This window comes from Beta vulgaris, chromosome 8, assembly GCF_026745355.1.
Source record: "Beta vulgaris subsp. vulgaris cultivar EL10 chromosome 8, EL10.2, whole genome shotgun sequence".
Lineage (NCBI taxonomy): Eukaryota > Viridiplantae > Streptophyta > Magnoliopsida > Caryophyllales > Amaranthaceae > Beta > Beta vulgaris.
The window spans coordinates 2,737,601-2,760,288 of NC_079209.1; the positions used below are offsets into that span (position 1 = coordinate 2,737,601).

General features: G+C 34.6%; 2 protein-coding genes across 2 annotated transcripts; both read left to right on the top strand.

The window, feature by feature from the left end:
* The first annotated feature begins 19,143 nt into the window (after positions 1 to 19,143).
* On the top strand, positions 19,144 to 20,397 carry LOC104900622 (hypothetical protein). The gene has a single exon (XM_010688095.4). The coding sequence runs from the start codon at positions 19,579 to 19,581 to the stop codon at positions 20,218 to 20,220; it is 642 nt and encodes a 213-aa protein (XP_010686397.2). The 5' UTR covers positions 19,144 to 19,578; the 3' UTR covers positions 20,221 to 20,397.
* Positions 20,398 to 20,509: 112 nt separating this feature from the next.
* On the top strand, positions 20,510 to 22,142 carry LOC104900690 (hypothetical protein). The gene has a single exon (XM_010688181.3). It carries the CDS (start codon positions 21,319 to 21,321, stop codon positions 21,973 to 21,975), a length of 657 nt encoding a protein of 218 aa, XP_010686483.2. The 5' UTR covers positions 20,510 to 21,318; the 3' UTR covers positions 21,976 to 22,142.
* The last annotated feature ends 546 nt before the right edge of the window (positions 22,143 to 22,688 follow it).

Below are 22,688 nucleotides of genomic sequence, written 5' to 3' on the forward strand. Positions count from 1 at the left end.
CATGTACACAAGATTCTTCAAAATCATAGGAATTAAACATCAGTGAATAGTTGTACAAGATGCTCATCTTCTATGGTCTTTATTTACTTAAGCAATCAGTACTCCTAATTAGCGGAAAGTTAGGTAATTTATCATATTATTCTAGAAAGCATGGAAATGAAAGGGAACACCCACATACAATGTTGGTTGGGGACAGTACTCATAATTATGATGACTATTGACTAATTAAGAAGAACATTAAGAAAGAACAAGCATAAAAATTCAACCCTAAACTTCTAAAGGAAACAAAACCTATAAGCATACAATTTTGTGCAAATAAGGCTTTCATAGTCACTACTCACTAATAGTACTAGTACTACCAAAGATGAAGAAAGATCATTTTCATTGGATCATGAAATGATGAAAATTTAATGATTTTTATTTTTTATGAAAAAAGCACTATAGTCTTTAGGGTTTAGGACCTACATAATCATAGTACTACCTTTCTTTTTTGGCTCAAATTATTGATGATGGAAATATTGGTAAGACAAAATGATTTTGCATTTCTTAAATTCAGGTAGCGAGCATGAGTATAGGGAACACCTTTTAGAAGAAACTAGTATTTGGGTCCGGTCGTTGTCCCGGGTTGGTATTGTTTTTCGAACTTGATATGCATTTTTTTTCATTCCCATTAAAATATATTAAGGAAAATTCAATAATTAAAAGGTACAAATATAATAATGTGGACATTACAACATGGTTAAAAGTTGATTGAGATGGTAATTGTGTCATGTATAAAAACAAAAGGTCACGGATTCAAATCTTGTTGCAAGCTAATTTTACTTATGTTAATTGACATGACTTATGGACACATTGAACAATTCTAGTGGAGTAACAGGTAACATATTCGTATAGATGTATAATTTCATGTATTATTTTCTTAATTTTAGAGATGACATATAAGGAAGCAGCAATTACACCAAATGCATATGATTGTCTTATGTTTATCACTTTAATTCATCATAGCCTTGTAAAATGAGTAAACGCTAAGCTAAGCCTAAACACTAATTAACTAACAGCATACTATATGGTTGAAAAGAAGTAAATAATACAGTGTCAACATGATTTTTACCCCCTTAGTGAAACATGCTAAGATTTTCACTTTCGGTGTTTTTGCAAGCTTTTGCTTTGTGTACAAGCTTTCTCACATGAGTAACAGCCACGAGTTAAATCATAACTCTTGAATAGTATCAATATATATACTCAATCATGAGTACATTTTAGGTGAATGTGTATTAGTTGATTTAACCATTGATAGAATCATAGAAAGGGTAAAAAATTTCACCCCATTAAGAAAGATGACCTTTTTTTCCTTGAAGGAGAAAAAAAAAACAAGTTAATCTCATAAAGCATGTAAAAGCATTCTTTAATTTCCAATAATGTGGGAGTGTGCGAGATTGTTATGTATGTTGATGCTAATGTAATGTTTAAAATTTTTTTGTTAGGAAAGATCTATTAAAATAGTCATTTTGTTGTAAAATATCTGTAACAAAAATGTTTTTTAAAAAGACCTATCATAATACTTTCTTTTGTTACATAAGATCACCTCAATGTTTTCCGGCCAAAAAGTTAATTTTCTGATATTGACTTTTCTTTCCTTCTCTTTCTCATTAATTAAATGGGAACAACCTATTCTTTTTCCACCCTCATCCCTTAACCCTACCAAACCTATTCCGCTTGCTTTCCATCTTAAGAAATTAGGGTAAAAAAATATTTAATGAGAAAGGGAAGGGAAGAAAGTCAATGTCGAAAAAATCGATTTTTTGGTTGGAAAGCATTGATGTGGTCTTTTTCGACAAAATAGTTTTTATTAAGTCTTTTCCAATAAAATAGCTATTTTAATAGATATTTCCCAACAAAAAGTTTAAGTGTTAACTATAACATGTTGCTCTTATCTTTGAGATTAGGGGCATGAGGATTAATTTTGAAGGACGATGTACTAACTGGCTGGCTGACCTTATGACGTACGATTTTGTTTCTCACGACTGATCTTAATTGCATATCAAAATGATAGACTTCCTTATCAATAGCTGCTTGATTAAGCAAATACAAGGGAGTTGCGCTATATTATATTATTCGATCTGGTCCATTGTAGTTTCTTCGAAAACGAATTTGATTTAATCTTATTTAATTGTATTATCTTGTTTTTCTTTAATATCTATTATATATGTTGTTTGAAATTCAATTAATGAAATTTCTCCTTAAAAAAATATTGTAAATGAGGAACAAGTTGTAAACTCTATCAGCTAATTTTATTGTTTTCCCACTTTGCATCAAAAAATAAACAATTAATGGTCGGGACAAAGATGCTCCAATCAACTTTTCATTTTAATTTGGCTGAAAAGGCATAATTTATTAATACTATTTTTTGTTGCTTAAATAGCTCATCACTAGACAAGATATATAGATTTATTCATCTTAATTAGAATAACTATGATTCCGATGTAAGATTATATATTGGAAGAGTTAGTACTCTTGACAAATTAGTGTGACATTGACAAGATAAAATTTGGCTTAAAATTTTTCGAGATTGTTACATATTAATTAATCTATTTAACACTTTTTAAAATCATATATATTCAATTAAATTTTGAATTCCCTCCTACTTTTAGGAATTGTAAAAGCGAACCATTATGAGTTTGTCTTTTAAGAGACCGCCTATTTTTAAATTAAAATTAGGCAATGATAAGCCCAATATTAAAAAGAGAATTAGTCTAATAATGATTAGCTTACTTTCTTTAGGTGACTAGTTTAATCAATTTAGTGACTAAGTATACTTTTATATTAAAATTATACCATCTCTTTTAATAATTTTTGAACCATTATAGTGACATATGCGTGCTTTAAAGGTATACATGCATATAAAAAAGGAGGCCTTTGAAAATAACAACAAAATATTGATAGAAGAGTAGGCAGCAAAAGAAACCTAACATGTGAGATTAGGATAACTGTACGTTAGGAGTTGTTTAACCAGTTAGAATATAATCCTAATACAGAAGTAATGAATATAAAGACTAAAGTATGACTAAATTGCTTCAAAGCAATAACCAACCCCCAAGGAAAATTAAAAATAAAATTAGTATACGTAAGACTAATACTTGCATGATACATGAACCACAAAGCTAAGGTGATAAGTTTCTTTCTTAGCTTTCTTACTGATCAACATTCATTTTCTAACACCTAAAACTTTAGCTTTTTGATAAATTTCTCTTGTTGACCACCAAGGTGCATAAAATAGTATTGATTTGAGACCAATTTTTTTTTTTGGTAAAATGTCTAATAAGTTGAAACAAAGGGAGACATATGGACTATGGAGTACTTACAAGACTTATTTCTATTATAAGGGTAGGAGAGAGTTATGGTGTCTCCCTATAAATTTATTTAATTGTCCGTTAGACCATTAGTAAATCAAGACCAAAATAAAGGATTAAGAATGAAAGTCGAACTCAAATCGAGCTTAAAAATTTACTAAAATATTGGAGGCAATTAAGTAATAATTGAACCAAAAAAAAAACAATTGAGCAGAAGACTTGGTACCTTTTTTTTTGGGTGAGGCACAAGATTCAATACATTCATGCTGAAAAAAGTAAAAAAGAAAATTATATCAATTAAATATTTGATCAATCAATAAACAATTAAGTATTACATTACATTAAAAAGGAAAATACAATCAATTAATAACAAAGCGAAATGATTTAATTAACACATAATACTTTGTTGATAAAAATATAAAAAATCCTAAAAAAATCCGCGTCACATTATTCTTTTGTCGCTCATCAGTTTTAATTTTAAAAATCTTAAAGAATGTATATATAAAATAAAAAATAAAAGACTGCTTAATTAACTGGTTAAGTGATATAGGTTTAACCAACGAAATTTAGCTAGCCAAAAAAATAAGTATGTCTAATATTCAAATTTTACTTTTGTTTATGCCCACAAAGAAGCCATAATTTATGTTTTTACAAATGAGGCACGCCTCGTGTGCATAAATTATTAATCAATATTTTTTTTGATAAGTTGGGCATTTTATTAATAGGCCTAATTTAGCTTGGAATTGGCTAAAATTAGGAAACATTTTCACCAGATTACAAACTCAGTTTTCTAGATGAGAGGAAACTATGAAATGACAGCTTATAACCATGCGAGAAATTCATCTCTTCTCGTAAGACCTTGCTTTGCCAACTTATCCGCCACCATGTTCGACTCACGCCCTTTGTAAATGACTTCAATCTTTTCACCTTGGATCATTGCATTCTTGATGAAATTGAGCTGGAACGCAAGGTTCCATGGTCCTTTTGCTGCGCCATTACACCATTTTACTGCGTTTGCCGAATCCGACTCTACTATAAGGCGTCGGTTACGGAAGCACTCCATGGAATGAGAGATATTAATTGCCCTATGGATTGCAAGAACCTCTGCATGGTTTATTTCCATATGAGGGATGGGACTTGAGAAAAGGCATATGAACTTCTCATTGTGATCACGAAGTACTCCGCCTATTGCAGATTTATATGCACTTGGAATTAAAGATGCATCGACATTCCATTTAAGTGATGAATCAGGCGGGGGAGACCAAGCTCGAGGGGCTTTGGCGGGGGCAAGACCTGGGCCCAAGGAAGGAGAAGGCGACCAGTCTAGGCAGGCTGGGTTCCTCATAATGTCTTGCGGACCATATGGAAATTTTGGCTCCCACCCCTTGATCCACCAACCTAGCCTTAGAAGCACAAGATCACGAAGCTGCTGGATGGAACTTTTGATGTTTTCAAAACATCTATTGTTTCTCTCGCGCCACAAGGTCCAGATTATTATTAGGAAACTTGCTGCCCAAACCTTCTTTAAGAAAGCTCCCTTTTTTGGTGGTGACCATTGGTGAAAGGCTTCAAATGTGGAAAAGGGCGCACACCATTGGATATTCCAAAGCCCTAGCCACCAGACCCAAATTTCCCGTGCCATTGCGCAGTGAATGAATAGGTGGTCACTAGATTCGAGGGTGGAGTTACATAGCGGGCACATTCCTTCTGATTGCTGAATTATTCCCAGCCGGATAAGTTTATCCTTGGTGTTGAGTTTCCCAAGCATGGCCAGCCATGCGAAAATTTGAATGCGATATGGGGCTAGATTCTTCCACAAGCCAAATATGATTTTTTGCGGGTCTTTAAGCTCTAAATTTGCCAGCTCCATGTGGAAGGATTTGATTGAGAAGGAACCAGTCTTGTGGGCTGACCAAATAAATTCATCTCTATCACCAACTGAAAGGCATACGGGGGCGAGAGAGCGAAGGAGGAGATCTAATTCCTCAAGGTCATGAGGCCTTAGGGCACGTGACCAGTCGAAAGCCCAGTGCCACTTGAGCCCATCCCATACACAGAAGGAGTTAATTGAGGCGTTTTTTGCGCAACTCAGCCGGAATAATCTTGGGAAGGAAATTTTTAGAGGTTGTTCACCCACCCAAAGATCGTGCCAGAACAAGGAGTCCATGCCATTCCCAATCTTCTTCTTTATATTCTTCCTGAGCAGACCCTTTGTGTGTGAGTTGGACAGGAGAGCCGAGCAAATGGCCTTCCAGGGCCCGCCATGGTTTGGGACTTGAAGGTCCATGATTGTGAAAAGTGGCCCGTATTTATACTTTTCCTGAACAAGGGTTCTCCACAGCGGCTTCGGATCTTCCAGGTACCTCCATAGCCATTTTGCAAGAAGAGCTAGATTTTTTTGATGTAGATTCCCAACACCTAGGCCCCCAAGGTGTTTTGGGAGCTCAATGAGATGCCAAGCAGCAGGGCTCAGACGATTTTTTCCCAAACTTCCACTCCAAAAGAACTGCCTTTGAATTCGGTTAAGATTATCAACCACTCCCTTCGGCATCGGATACATTGACATGAAATATATCGGGAGGCATGAGAGGGATGATTTTATGAGAGTTGCCCTTCCACCAAGCGAAAGGAGCCCACCTTTCCACGACGCAAGTTTTTGGAGCATGCGATCCTCAATCGGCTTCCAAACATTAATTCTTGCTGGGTTGCAGCCTATCGGAAGGCCTAGGTAGGTAAAAGGCATGGTTCCAACTTTACACTGGAGAGCAGTGGCTATTTCTTGTAACCATGGGTCATCAACATTAATTCCATAGATCAGGCTTTTGTGAAAGTTGATTTGAAGACCCGAGGCAAGCTGGAATAATATGAGAACTTTCTTTACATTCAAGAGAGAGTTTGATTCAGGCGCGCAAAACAGTAAAGTATCATCTGCATATTGCAAATGTGATACTTTCGGACCATTCCTGCACAATTCAACACCACTCCACAAATCAAGTGAGATTGCTTTATGAAACAACAAATTCAATGGTTCAACTGCAAGGTTAAAAAGAAAGGGGGAGAGGGGATCGCCTTGGCGAAGCCCTCTTTGAAGCTTGATCATAGGAGATGGGGATCCATTTATTAAGATGGATGCTGCGGCTGACATTATGCACGAGCGGATCCAAAGTCTCCATCGAGCCGGGAAATTCATCTGCTCTAGGACCCACTCTAGATAGCTCCATGAGATGCTATCAAAAGCCTTGTGGAAATCAAGCTTGAGGATGGTTGCTTTCGATTTATTTCGCCTACATCATTAATCAATATTATAATATGAATTGTCGATAAATATTTGTTGAATACTCTATTAAACTAGGAATGAACAAATGAAATGTTAACATAAAGAATCTCAAAATTTTGCTTATTTTAGAAAAATCGCTTAATTTTGTTTTGATCATTTAATAATAATACCAAGTTTTTAGAGGATGCTCTCAAATTCATTAGATAAGTTAATAATTTTTTGATTTCAATGAGCCTTTTAATTATGAGTCTAGCTTATTTTATGTTGGAAAAGTAAAAGTCTGGATTATTGTGAGCAGGTCCTCCAAAACGGACATAATTACTATATTCACTAGGTAGATTACCCATTCTTAATAGATCATCAAAAATCAATTGTTAATATGGAGTTAGATCCCCAACTTTAAATTCTATTAGTAGTGGGCAATCTAAGTTAACCAATGGTAATCAAGTTTTATCCCTCCAAAACTTGAAATTATGCAATCATCAATATAAATTGTATTGATTTTAAAAATTTAGTTATAATTAAGACTCTTTAAGTAAATTTTGCTGAAATACGATTATAGTTGTTGAGCTGCCTGCGCTCCCGCCCCTAACTATTACTCTATTAGGGCTTGTTTGGTATCATCTTTCTATTTTTTTTTTTAGATTTGAAAATATAGAAGTTGTATTGTAATATAAAACTTACATACTCATACTCATCATACATATTTATTTTATCTTTAATTTTTAAGAAAACTGAAAAATAAAATAATATGAAAACAAACATGCCTATAATTTTAGACGCACAATTCTATGATCTTGTGCTGCAGACAGCTGTAGGAGTTAGGTTAGTCATGCTGTAATTAGAGATTCTAGATCTTTAATTTTCTACTCCCTCGTCCCAAAATATAGTTCCCATTTCTATTTTGGGTGTCCTAAAATATAGTTCTCGTTTTCATTTTTGGTGTCCCAAAATATAGTTCCCCTTTCCATATTAGTTCCACATTTTCCGTATTTTGTCTGGAAAAATCGTGTCCCATCGTTTATTTGCTTCTTGAATTTTGTTTTTTCCTTTGTTTATCCAACCAAAATGTTACAATTAATGTTCTTTCACCAATTACTCTCTATTCTCTCTCTTAAAATCACCTTTTTCCATACAACATTTATTTAAATAAACAAAAAATCTTTACTATCTCTCTTAGATTTACTTGCATAAATTACCGTGAAAAAAGGAAATGAGAACTATGTTTTGGGACGGAGAGATTAATAGTTAAAGACACTATTTGGAAGAGTTAATTAGGCAGGTTTTAGGACTTGATGGCAGCTTTCTTTATCGTTAAATTCAAAAAGAGATCAATAGGAAACCAAGAAGTACCTTGAAATAATCATGCTTGTAAAATTCTTCAATCAAACAAATGTTACTATAACCTTATTGGCTTATCATCCGGGGGAATCACATCAATATGGCTCGAGTCAATCAAGTCAATTGGTAAGGTTAAGACATCATTATCCATAGACCATAAATTAAAATTTTCATAAAGGAAGAAAGAAAATTATGATAGTTTGCAAGTTAAGAATAAATCGCTTCACTTTTAATGTTTGCGACAAGGAATCTTGCTCTTTATGTGGTAATCACTCTTAAGGCACAATATCACTTAATGTCTTATTGTCTTACTCCCTCGACCCTTGGTAATCAATAGCATAAACAACATTTCCTTCGATTTTTAATATATGTATAATATTAACTTTTTATATTATTTGAATATTAATTTTAATTATATATTTAATTACTAATTTTTAAAGATAAATGTCATTGATAATATATAATTGAAGATACTGATGGTCAATGTTATGAATCGACCAGCAATGAGATTAAAATCTTTCTTCCGTGAATATGTGACTAAGAATATATCAATAGATTTTTATTTGATAAAGTAGTGTAAATTGTTAGAATGGGTAGGATACTTGGGTAAATGATGGTGCAAGTGCCTTTTTAAATAAAAAAACTTATCAAACAAAAAATAGCACAGGTGTCAGGTAATATAATACATAACAAAAAGGAACGTGTTCTATAATTGTGAAATAGATCAGGAAGTATATTAAAAAGTGAAACTATTGGGTCAGACCATCTGACCCAATAGGTTCCGTCAGATGGGACTGAGCCCAACTTAACGCACGCGGGCTTTTTTGTGGAGAGAGAGAAAAGAAGGAAATTGTTGATTCAGATTGATGAGTTTCAGTTTCAGTTTTTCATGGAAGGAATTAGGAGGAAGAAAGGAAACCGCCATTGATGTAGTGAGAGAACTTTCAGACACTCTCTCTCTTTCTCTCACTTTGTGTTAAATTCGTGCTGGTGATGGTATTGCATCCACAACTATGATGCAGATTGCAGAGCCTGTAGTGCTAACTTGCTAAGGCCTTAGCTTCGCACGTGCTACTCACGTGAACTCAATTTTTTTTTTAGTATTTATGTTGTTTTTCATCTTATTTGTTTGTTGTTTCATTTAGATATGTATTTCTTTCATTTTATTATGTTTTTGTTTCAGTTGATGCTGTCTTTGTTTCATTTACATATTTTTTTTTGGTGTGTTTTAATTGTTGTTTTGTATCATTCACATATGTTTTTCTTTCATCTGATGTTGTTTTTCTTTCATTTAGACATTTCTACCTTTCATTTGGTATTTTTTATTTTGTTTTTCTTTGATTTTTTGATGTTTTCAGTTGATTATTGTATTCTTTCAGTTGATCATTGTATTCTTTCAGCTGGTGTGTAAATTCTTTCAGCTTGTGTTGTTTTTCAGTTGATTATTGTGTTCTTTCAGTTGATTCTTGTATTCTTTCAGTTGGTGTGTAAATTCTTTCAGCTTGTGTTGTTTTTCAGTTGATTATTTTATTCTTTCAGTTAATTCTTGTATTCTTTCAGTTGGTGTGTAAATTTTTTCAGCTTGTGTTATTTTTCTTTCATTTGGTCTTCTGTGTGTGACGTCCGACGAAAATGGTTTGTCAGACGAGTCTGACACAATACCATCTCTATTAAAAAAGACTTATTGCAATACATGTTTTTCCCTATAACCTTTTTCTATACCTGACATTCTATATCTATAAGACATAGTAAAGAAATTTTTTATTTGTAAAATGAATTTATATAAAAATCAATACCTTTATATCGTTTTCTTAGACAAGTTGCTCCATAATTTTTTTTTCTAGATGTTCAAAAAAAAAAAGAAATTAGTGAGGCTTGTGCTTTAGTTTCCTTGTTTCTTTTCGAAGTTGATGCTCTTTGTGTTTTATCATTTATGGTTGTATAATGTATATGTTATGCCTTTGGTGGCCAAACTTAGTTGTTTGATTCGCAACTCAACATCGGAGGGTCTTTTCTAGAACATTTATTCTTTGTCTCCTACATTAAGGAATTAATTACCAACAAAAAATATTTGTTCTTTCGACGGGCTTCCACCTCTGCTCCGAGCCAAGTCCATAGACGCCTAGATCGCTCCCTATTTGCTTTTGAATCTTTCTCTAATAAAGAAGGCAAATAGCTAGAATCAAGAGTGGGAGTCTCGATGATAAAAGTCCCAGGTTTTAAATATATAGATGTCAGTAATTTTATTTAACCCATCATTTTTGGTTCATGAAGTATATATTGTAGAGGTGAAATGTTAAAACTAAATGTGGAGAGAAAACAGGCAAAACATTCAAAAGCCCACATGAGCTGCCACAAGACAAAAATGCAAAATAACAGGTAGTAGTAGGCCTACTTGAAAAATTGAAATCTATCTATTGGGCCATTGTATTTGCAGCACAATACACCGGATCTCTTTACACTCTGAATTGGTGCTAAAGAGGGCAAGCCCCGTCAAACGAACCGCACCTCTTTTAGTTACGGACGAAGTGTGATTTATTTATGGTAGGTTATGTCCAACTTATTTTTTCTAAATTTATCTTCTTCTTTTTCTCCTGAAATTGTCTAAACTTTTTTTAAAATTTTGGATAAATTTACAATGACTATAATAGAATTATAGTCATTATAATTTGTCTAATCTAAATCAATTGTTTAGATTTAATATCTACACCCTTTATTTAATTATCTTTTATGATTAAACTAAATCTAAAACTAAAACTAACAGTTAATACATAATAAATTCGCAGTTAATAGTTTACTTGGTTTTGAACAATTTTTTTTGAATTTTTTTGAAATTTTCTCTTTAAACTTTTCTAATTTTTCTCAATATGTGTACAAATAAGTTGAATTTAACCTTCCTTATCACTTGTTTTCTTCTCCAAACTATAGGATGATATCATAATGGGGTATTTGAGGTGTGCAAGTCTACTTTACAAGGTCACGAGGTTCCACCGTAGAACCATGTGACAAAAGAAGAATAGGCCCTTTGCAGTATAAAGTAAATTCATCTCTTTTCCTTTATTAATGCGGGACACTCACATGCATTTCTTCTTAACAAGTAGGGCATTTTCAACCCTCATGCTTCAACTTGAGGGGTTTTAGAATATTAGAGATATTTCAGGATATTTTCTCAAATATGGTTATCTAGAATATCTCCCTAATTGATGTATTTGCTTGATTTAGGACTCTTGTCCTTATAATACATATACTTGGTAAATCAATGAGAAAAGTAAGCTAAAATCATTTACCAACTACGTGTCATTAAGCTGCCACAATATTTTCGGGCGATAATTAGCCCATTTTTTTACCGTGATAATTTTTATAAATACCCCGAATTTTTTTAAGAATGAGCGATATACCCTCGTGTTTTGATAATAGTATTATCTACCCCCTAAATCCCTAAAGTTTGTTACAAATGTACCTTTAATGACTATCAAATACAAAAAAAAAGAATCACTATTAGCCCTCCGAGTAATTAACCAGAACGCCATATACTTCCTCTATATTTGCTTGCTCCCCATAACATTTTTCATAATAGCATTTTCCTATATTATAATGAAAAAAAATATGATCAAAATGATATATGCAAATAGTGTAAAAAGTTAAAATGGAAGAAAAAAGGGAGTAAATATCTAAAGCTAGCAAAAATTTCAAACCTCTTTGAATAAAGTTATTAATTGATATTATAGGCTAAAGAAGCAATGAAAACACTTGTACATATGTTAACCATGTACAATGTACCTCAATTGAACAAATATAACGATTAGTAATTTAGTACTATTTATGTACACTAGTTTTAGAAGTCGCGATTAACTCAATTCATAATGAAAATAAATAATGAAAAAGAAATATTCAAAGCAATAGGTTACATAGTGACGTGTTCTAAGACATGGATGGACAACGACTTACTTAATTTAATACTCCTCTTCGACTACTTAAACTCGATTATCTAATGTAATTTTGATATAATTGGACTGCAAGTAGGCATAAATTAGGACCAAGAAAAGAAAAGCCACCATTAGCTAAAAATCTACCTTTCAAATTGGTTTAAATTTCGCTAGTCTTTGAAAGATCAACTTCATAAATTTGCAAACCAAGGATATCTTGGCCTAGTGGTTAAGATTGAAGTGCTGTGAACGATAGGTCACAGGTTCGAATCCCCCCTCCCCTTCTTTGTACTTTGTACCGCCTTCGTGGCTCATATGAATCAAACCAAGAAAATTAGGACTTACAACCAAACATATAGCAAGTTACTATCTCTCAAACACTCCAAAGCAAGCCAACTTCAGACGGAGTCGACGAGAGATAATCGGGAGTCCGAATCCTCTAGAGTTTTAATAAAGCTCTACAAGGTAGAGTTGTATTTGAACATACATTTTAAATCAAGGGCTCATATTGGTGGAAAGAGAAAAATAAGAGGGTTGATTTGATGTGAAATAATAGGAGGGTCTTAGAAAGTGTAAGTTCTATTGATATATCAATCTAGAAATAATATCAAACAATAATAGAATATCAAATAATAAAGCAGGAAAGAACACACCAGAAATTTTACGTGGAAACCCAAGAACTTGGAGAAAAACCACGAATTTGCACTAGGAATCAATGAATATTCAAGAAAGATTACAAAAGCACTCAGGAACTCTCTCTACAGCTTTTTCTCTCTCAAATATGTGTTTAGAGATGAAAAATACATTATTGATGTAATTAGGGCACCTATTTATACCCCCACTAAGCAAAACCGGAAAAACGCGTCCTCGATAGGTGCGGGCGCACCATCCCGTGGTGCGGGCGCACCAGCCTTTGGTGCGGGCGCACCAGGCCTCAGGTGCGGGCGCACCTGAGTCTTCTGCCGTCAGCTTCGTCAGTTCTTCGTAAAACATTCATAACTTTCTCGTTTCTCACGGAATTGAGCATATGACCTATCGTTGGAAAGCTCTCGGAACAAGCTATCACCTCCACTTTGAATCACCTCAAAATCATTTATATATTGAAAGATATGTCCATTCAAAGTTGCCTTATGTCCAATATGCGTTTTCCCTTTACGCAACCTCATCTCCACACCCATACACCTCCATGAGCTCCATATACTACCATATACCCAACAATCTCCCACTTGGAGATAGGTGTAAGTGAAGAAAACTTCATACCTTCATCATCCTCTCATTCCTCAACTCCTACACACAACTCCCACTGCATAAGCAATCTCGAGTCGTGTCCAAACCATGTCATACCTTAAGCATCCCATGACAACACATCTCCTCTACACCAAGGAAAATAACATTGAAATTTGCACCAACTCCAATACAAAAGACATCAAAATCTACACCGATTTTGATTCTTAATCACTAACCTTCAAAATATTGCACCATCACTCCATGAACCTACACACCCTCCTACCCCGGAGGTCGGATCACCTTAGAGACAAGTACAACCAAATGAAGATCCCTTCTTCTACAACTAAAGAAGATAATCACTTCCTCTCCAACCAAAGAAGCACATTGAAATCTCATCAAAACTTCAATAAACAAATTACCACCTAAGCCAAAGAAGCTTCTCATTGTTCTGAAAACAAACTCACATTGCTCCCACTCGAACAATACACCCTTTGTTCCACTTAGGATTTCCCGGCACATCATGCTTGTGTGCCGTCCTTCACCTTGTACGCTTACCGGTCAATTTGCCACCGGGATACCGCTTCACCACGGTTCTCATCCCTTAGCCCACTATCGATAGTTTTCCGACCAAACGACACCTTACATGAAGTTCTCATCCCAATCCCGGACTCCTTTGTTGTGCTCCCCATGGTGTAAAGTGTTCCACTTCTTGTCCCACGAGCTATGATCATTGCTCCCTTGACAATCTTCCAAGAACCACCATCAAACACAACCTTGTAACCCGATGTAGCAAGTTGGGCTACTGATATCAAGCTTTTCTTCAGCCTTGGGATGAACTTGACATTCTTCAACTCCAACAAGCCACCATGAGTGAGTTTCACACTCACATCACCTTTCCCCATGACTTCACTCACTCTTTCCATCCGCAAGTAGACCTTTTCAAGTTTTCCGGTTTGAAATTCCGAAACAACTCCTTGCATGGTGAGGAATGATGAGAAAACCCGAATCCAAGACCCATGATCCCGAGCACCCAACCAACTCTTCTGATCATCCATGCTTACCATCAAAGCATCGGAATCGTACTCAGAAATAAGTTAGTTGATGCATCTTCTTCATCATCACTTTCTTGAACCTTCTTCTTCCCTTTCCCATTCACTTCTTAGGACAATCTCTCTTTAAATGTCCTTCATTACCACACCCCAGCAAGTAACACTAGCTTGCCTTTTGACTCTATACTCCGGTCCCCTTTGACTCCGATTTTCCCTGAAAGTTCCTCCCTTTTCCCCTCCCTCTACCTTCTGCACTGTATGCTCCAGATGATTCTCCACTCTCCTTCCTTCAATGCTCTCACTCAAAATCAGATCACGGACAACATCATAAACCAATTTCTCTTTACCAGAGGAATTACTAACAGAGTTACAACAGTTTCCCAAGCAGTAGGTAAAGAGGACAACAAAATTAGGGCTTTCACTTCATCCTCAAAGGCAATATTAACCGAAGATAACTGACTTATTAATGAATTAAATTCATTAATATGTTCAGCAGCAGAACTACCATTATTCATCTCTAAACCAAACAAACGGCGCATCAGATATACCTTATTCATTGCAGAGGGCTTTTCATACATATCTGACAGTGCTTTGATCAATCCAGTCGTTGTTTTAATATCCTTGACATTGAACGCCACAGTCCGAGCCAATGTCAAACGCACCACCGCTAATGCCTGTCTGTCCAGTACTTTCCACTTAGCCTCCTCCATCTCAGCAGGCTTTTCAGACAAAGGTTGATACAGATTTTTCTGATATAAGATGTCCTCTATTTGCATATTCCAATATCCAAAATCTGTCCCATCAAACTTCTCAATTCTAATCTTTGAATCCTCCATTGTTAATTATTCTAGATCTAGACAATAATCAAACCTAGCTCTTGATAACACTTGTAAGTTCTATTGACTATCAATCTAGAAATAATATCAAACAATAATAGAATATCAAATAATAAAGCAGGAGAAAGAACACACCAGAAATTTTACGTGGAAACCCAAGAACTGGGAGAAAAACCACGAATCTGCACTAGGAATCGATGAATATTCAAGAAAGATTACAAAAGCACTCAAGAACTCTCTCTACAGCTTTTTCTCTCTCAAATATGTGTTTAGAGATGAAGAATACATTATTGATGTAATTAGGGCACCTATTTATACCCCCACTAAGAAAAACCGGAAAAAACGCGTCCTCGATAGGTGCGGGCGCACCAGCCCGTGGTGCGGGCGCACCAGCCTTTGGTGCGGGCACACCAGGCCTCAGGTGCGGGCGCACTTGAGTCTTCTGCCGTCAGCTTCGTCAGTTCTTCATAAAACAGTCATAACTTTCTCGTTTCTCACCGGAATTGAGCATATGACCTATCGTTGGAAATCTCTCGGAACAAGCTATCACCTCCACTTTGAATCACCTCAAAATCATTTATATATTGAAAGATATGTCCATTCAAAGTTCGCCTTATGCCCAATCTGACGTTTTCCCTTTACGCAACCTCATCTCCACACCCATACACCTCCATGAGTTCCATATACTACCATATACCCAACAGAAAGATAATATATGGGCATTGATTTTTTATTCAATGGTTGATATTGCTAACTCTACCTTGTAGATTTTTTTAGAACTCTAGATGATGCAAACATAATCGGTAGTGGTAAAGAAAACTAAAGAAGTGTTAACAAACATTTATATGTCATATTATGCTTGTAAGCAATGGCAGATTTTCATGGGGGTAGGTCTGGGCCTAGCCCCCCGTAGGTTTTTTTTTTCTAAAAATAAAGCCTTGTAGTTTAGATCCCAAAACGCAGCATATAATAACAAGTTACACGACATCAAGATACGTTATTGTGGAAAATTTGGCTCCCTGTAACAAATCTTTTAAGATCCGCCATTACTTGTAAGTTTATATTTACAAAAATTTACACATTTTCTAGATTTAAGATATCCTACCAGTCATTGAAGTGGAAATAACCCTCTTTGGCATTATTTTTATTTCAATTGAACATGTAAACTAAGAATTACTTATGTGCAAGTAAACTTAAGAATTAAGATAATGTTTTCTTTCCCTAAATATTTCTTACATTGTACAAGCCTCTACAAAGAGGTTGGAGATACGTCGTGCTCGTGCATAGGCTAAGGTCTTGGCAAAAAGGCACAACATGATGATGTGAGACATGGTGGGCCGTGGGTGAAATGAAGAAGATAAGTGGGCCTTCATTATTATTAATTATTATTATTAATTTTATAAGTTTATTATTCACTTGAAATTACTTCTATCAACTATGTCATTTTTTTTTTTGCGAAAGACGAGTTTTATTTAAAATTCAGATGACATCTATAATAAACAAATAAGGAAAATAAAATTAAATAAAAACTACTTGATCAAATAAATATTTCTTCATTGTAATTATAACGACGATACATCAAATCTAACGATAAAGTATACTCCATGTTTGTTTGTTTAATCATTCATCTTATATGAGAAGGTCTATCAATTTATCAAGTATTGACAATGAATATTATTTGAAGACGTAGATCATAGATGAGAATCTAATATTAATTGCAAAAGAAATCATAAATGCCAAACTCTGAAGTTCAACAAGGAGAGAGAAAAAAAAAATCCAATTTTTGAACTCCCGCTAGAGGGGAGAGATTGAAAAAATTCAATGATTGGAGTGAGACTTGTCAAAAAGAGAAAGAAAGAAGGATTTTTACTAATAGTGAAAAACGAAAAAGAAAAGTAAATAAAAGTAGAAATTAAGGATTACACTCATTTACAAAAGGCGGGCAATTATTTAAAAATTTGAACAAGTCATCCTATGTTTAACTTAGAAATTAAGAATTACCATCATCGAAATGGATAGTGACTGTCCCCAAACTATATGGAAAAAGACTAGGCTTTTTTAAATGAGAGAGAAGAGAGGGAGGCAACTAGCTTGTAGAAGTTGTAACTAATTTTTAATATCTAGTGGCTTACATTAGTCATATTAATTTTAAATATAGAAGTCACAATAAGATTCTTATGAGATCCAACCAAATATTCCATCTATTTTGTGAAGTTTTACTCACTTTCCATTTTAGTATGTTTTGTGAAGTTCTATCCACTTTATTCCTCATTCGGCAAAAGTTATACAATAATTTAATCATCCTTGACGCACACCCTCTCTCTCCCTTATATGCTCTCTATTATCTCCTTCAAAATAAAATAAACTTACACTCGTTTTTCTCACTGAAAAAGGTAAAGAAATAAAGTGGATCCACTTTTTACACTATTTGTCTCCAATTTGCCTTAAAATGCATTTCCACTGTAAATGAGTAAAATTTCATTGAACGGAGTAAAGAAATAAACCTTTTGGATCTTGTTAACCAAAGAGATACGACTTTGCCCTAGTTAGCTCAGCCCCAATCAAGAATCCCCAAGAATTTCAAATTTTTTTATTATACGTTCAAAAATTCTTGTTATACGTTCGTTCCAACCATCAATCCTCTTTTCTAGATTCATCGATATTGAATTATTCGTTCGTTAATTTAGCTTTACTCACATCAGTAGCCTATTTCTATGCGGGTCTTACAAAAAAATGATTAGGTTATTTTGGTTTATACATTCAATCACCCTCACCAAAGAGCACATGGACTAGCACCTCACTTTCACAACACTAGGTATGAATACGGGAACGATCACAAAACGGGTATAAGTGATGTTAGTTTGAAAAGTCAAGGATACTCCCTCAAAAAAAAATGTCAAGGACACGGGTTTGACGAACTATGTATTATACTTCCTCCGTTTAAATACTTGCAACAATTTTTATTTTTAAGTGTTTTTATTTAGATGTAACATTTCTTTCTTGGTAAAGGTTTTGGAATAATTTGACCAATTCATTTTCATTTTACCTACCACATGCAAAAAGCATAGCAATTGGGTCAAAATTTACCTCGCTCTTCTTTCCTTAATATTTGTGCAAAAAGATCACTATTGTAACTAAGAAAAAACAAAGGTAGTTTAATAATATCTAAAGCAAGAATTTTATAAACTTTCTAATAGTCTATATATAAAATTTAATCTAAATACTCAAATAAGATGAGAAAAACATTTCAAAGGAATTTAAAATTTCAAGTAATATTTACAAAAAAAAGTCATAGCAAATTTGGTAGAAAAAAATTAATCAAATATGAGCACATCTACCCAAATGAAGTTCTCATGTTTCATAGACTAACGAAATTCACCAACTAGGATGGTGGGTTGGGAACTGTTTGGGATAAGGTTTGATTTGCGACATGACTAAAAAAAACCAATGGATATATGCCTGGCTATTGGCTAAGGCTCTGATAAGTGGACCAATTTGACATGGTCTACTTCCATCCCATTCCATGATCTCATACATATTTTTCTAATTATCCTTCATTTTTCTAACGTGAAACTAAACAACGAAAAACTAAATTTAAAATTGTGTTTTTAATTTCATTATAAATTATTTTCCATAAAACTTATGTCACTCAAAATATTTTACGTCCAACAAATAGAGTTGAAGTCCCTTTCTCTGTTGCAAACAATAGTTGAACAATTAGATGAAAGATGTGATAGGATTTATGTATCAATTTTTTTTTTTCCTATTCTATGAACATGAATTGATGAAGTAGTATCGAAAGACCACTTGATCCTCAAACCAGAAAGAAATTTTCGAATTCCCAATAGGCGTTGGATTCAATCTACAATTGGGATATTGAATAGCAAAAAAAAAAATCTACTAATGCATCCAAAATACCGTCAACAATGTTGCCTACAATGAGTATACAATGAAGAATACAACATTGCCTCCAGGGGAAGAACTATACCTAAAGTCCAAACATGCAGCGTCATTTGACCCCACCTGAATTTTGATATCGAATACTGATTTTTTATGAAAAGCAAGAAATTGGAGTTTTTCCTTTCAAAAATTGACTATTTTCCCCGATACAATTTCACAATTTATTTTATACCCACTAATATATTTTTCTAGATCCGTCACTAATTACCTCGAATATTAATTCATGTCTTGCGAGGAAACTACTACAGAGCCGCCATTGCTTAACTGAATTATTGTCATCCATCTCAAATTATATAACCCAAATAATGCATAAACTTCAATCACCAGAAAAGACTTTTGAGTTTCCTATATTTTTCCAGGTTAAGATAATTTATGAAGCTAAGTCATTCATTACTAGAGAAAGCAATGACATACATATAAACATTGAATGATTTATATGACTTCTTTGAAAATCCATACCTTCCTCTACACAAATTTTTGCTTTTCTACCTGCTGAAGTACCTTCACAACCAAGCCATTTGTGCCTAGTTTAGCTTGTCGAAGGTCGTAACATAAATCGCTTTCTTGAGCTCGCATACAAAGTGAAGGACCCTAGGCTGGACTTGGAAGAAGATGAACAAGAACAATTTCGAGCAAGCCAACCAAGATCAAGAGGAAGTGTCAAACGAAGAACCTTTCTTACAAGATGAAGAACAAGATATTGTACTAAAAAGAAATGGAAGTCATGAATTTCTGAGTCAGACATTACAGAGTACAACAAACTTAGCAAATTTACTACCAACAGGAGCTATACTAACCTTTCATCTTCTTGTTCCTGCTTTCACCGATCAAGGCGACTGCGATTATGTGAACCATCTGATGACTGCCATCCTACTAGCACTCTGTGCATCAGCAGTGTTCATACTGAACTTCACAGACAGCTTTAAAGACAGATGTGGAAATGTCTCTTATGGCTTTGCAACCTTCAATGGTTTGTGGTTGGTAGATAGTTCGACATCACTGCCACCGCGACTAGCTTCTAGGTACCGCCTTAGAGTCCTGGATTTTGTGCATGGTTTCACGTCAGTGCTTGTTTTCACTGCAATTGCATTGTCAGAAAACAACACAGTAAAATGCTATTTCCCAGCACCTTCAAGAGATTTGCAGCAGATACTTACAGCACTTCCTGTTGGAATCGGAGTTGCTTCGAGCTTCTTGTTTGTTTTGTTCCCTACACAGCGCCATGGAATTGGTTACACCCTGCAGGCTAGATGATCTCCTTGGTTAAAGCTCATACACATTCTCCACAATACGAAATATTAATGAGTTACCGAGTACTTCTATGGCATTGTTTTACGCCGAATTGCCAATTCAACATGTAAGCTAGAGATTAATCAATGTTCAAGTAAGCTCATGATCTGTTCAACTTGAGAAGAAATTATACTCTTTACAGATGAGATTTAATCAATAAAAATCAGTTTTATTTAATAAAAATCAAGTACCCATATATATACCCAAATGAAGTATCCATGCTTCATAGACTAACACGAAATCCCTTGACGAGGGGTAACATTTGGGCTAAGCTTCTTGCAACATGACAAGGAAAACTGTCTGTATCATGCCTAGCTAAGGCTGTGAGACATGGACTCATTCGACATCGCCAACTTCCATCCCCGTGATCTTATACATGTTTTTCTAATTATCCTTGTTAATTAAAGACTCCGCAATTGAAGTCAAGTCTTTGCTTGCTGTTGCAAGCAATAGTTGAACAATTAGACGAACAAAGAATTAGTATTCCAAAGGCTACTTGATGCCTGAAGGCTAAACAAGCAAGTACTTTTTTAATTACAAGTAGGCTTTGAAATTACATTACTATTGGGAAATTGAGCAGAAAAAATTCTTCTAATGTTGCCATAATACCTGTCAACATTGTCGATATTACCTACGATTACTCCTAATATGCAATGAAGAAGTCAGCATTACCTCATATACCAACTTTGAGTTTTCTAAATTATGCTGCGTTAATGTTTTTTTTATGATCATTTATTGAAGCTAATTCATTCATTACTACTAAAAAAAATGATCTCATCCACGTAAACAATAAGGAACCTCTGGCTTCGACCTCCTTATAAACATTGAATGATCTGATTGAACTCTTCAAAAACTGACTTCCTCTAGAACTTTGCTTATATACAGGCAGAAATACCTTCGAAAACCAAGTTCTTGGTGCCTACTTGAGCTTGTTCGAGGTTGTAACAGAAACTACTTCCTTGAGATTGTTCGAGGTTGTAACAGAAACTGCTTTCTTGAGATTGCATACTAAGTGAAGATCCCAAGGAGAGGAGAAGCTTGGACTTGGAGGAACAGTGGATAATGAATAGAAACAACTTCGCGCAAGTAAGCCAAGATCAAGAACCTTTCCTACAGGCTGAAGAAGAACCTTTCCTGCAGGACAAAGAAGAACCTTTACCAGATACAGTAATAACAAGAAATGAAGGACATGAGATTTTAAGTCAGACATTACAAAGTACAAGAAGCTTGGCTAATTTACTACCAACAGGAACCATTCTGACCTTTCAACTTCTTGCTCCGGCTTTCACAAACCAAGGCGACTGCAATCATGTAAACCGAGTGATGATCACCACCCTACTTGCGCTTTGTACATCAGCAGTGTTCTTGCTGAACTTCACAGACAGCTTTAAAGACAGATGTGGAAATGTCTCCTATGGCTTTGCAACCTTCAATGGTCTGTGGCTGGTTGATTGTTCAGTAGCACTGCCACAGCGTTTAGCTTCCAAGTATCGTCTGAGAGCCCTGGATTTTGTACATGGTTTCACATCAGTGCTTGTTTTCACAGCAATCGCGCTGTCAGAAAACAACACTGTAAGATGCTATTACCCATCACCTTCCAGAGATTTGCAGCAGATACTAACAGCACTTCCTGTTGGAATTGGAGTCGCTTCGAGTTTCTTGTTTGTTTTGTTCCCTACACAACGCCATGGAATTGGTAGCTCCCAACATGCTAATTGATCTTCTTGGTTAAGGATCTTTTTTTTCTCCTAATTGACCTTGTATTATAATTTTTTTTATTAAGTGTAGATGTAATAAAATGCTGTTAAAGTGTAAGATTCGTGTGTTAGTTTGTGTACATAAGATCATGACTATGATGGTGGAATTGTAAGTTGCACTGATTTTGTGCACCTCAAGTTGTAATTTTTACAAAGGTTTCGATTAGTTTGATAGAAAACATTTTCAATGAAATTAATTTTCCATGAAGAACACAATTAAAAATATTAGTTTTCTTCGTTTGGTTGCTCACAACAAAACTTAGAGAAGAAGGGCAAAATGAACATGTCTCAAGAGGATAAGTGGAATAAGTGAAAGAGGAAGGTAAGAAATAGGGAGATTAATGTAGCATTTCTCTTAGAAAGAAAATTTTTCATTCTTTTCCACCCTATGAAAATCAAACAAAGGAAAATGAGATATTGGGAACATATTTTATTTCTACCAAACACTCTCAAAACGAAAAAAGTAGTTAATTAAACAACATTCAATTTTTTTTTATAAGGAAAGATAATTGGTCCAAATACCATGTGCTCAAAGACCAAGTATAAGTAAATGCCTCAACATATTATTGTTGAGATGAGAATTTGAACCCTAGGCAAATGCCCTGGAATTCGAGATGGTACTCCACTAAGTTACCATCTCTCCCTCCTAAACAATCTTCAGTTAATTTCAAGAAA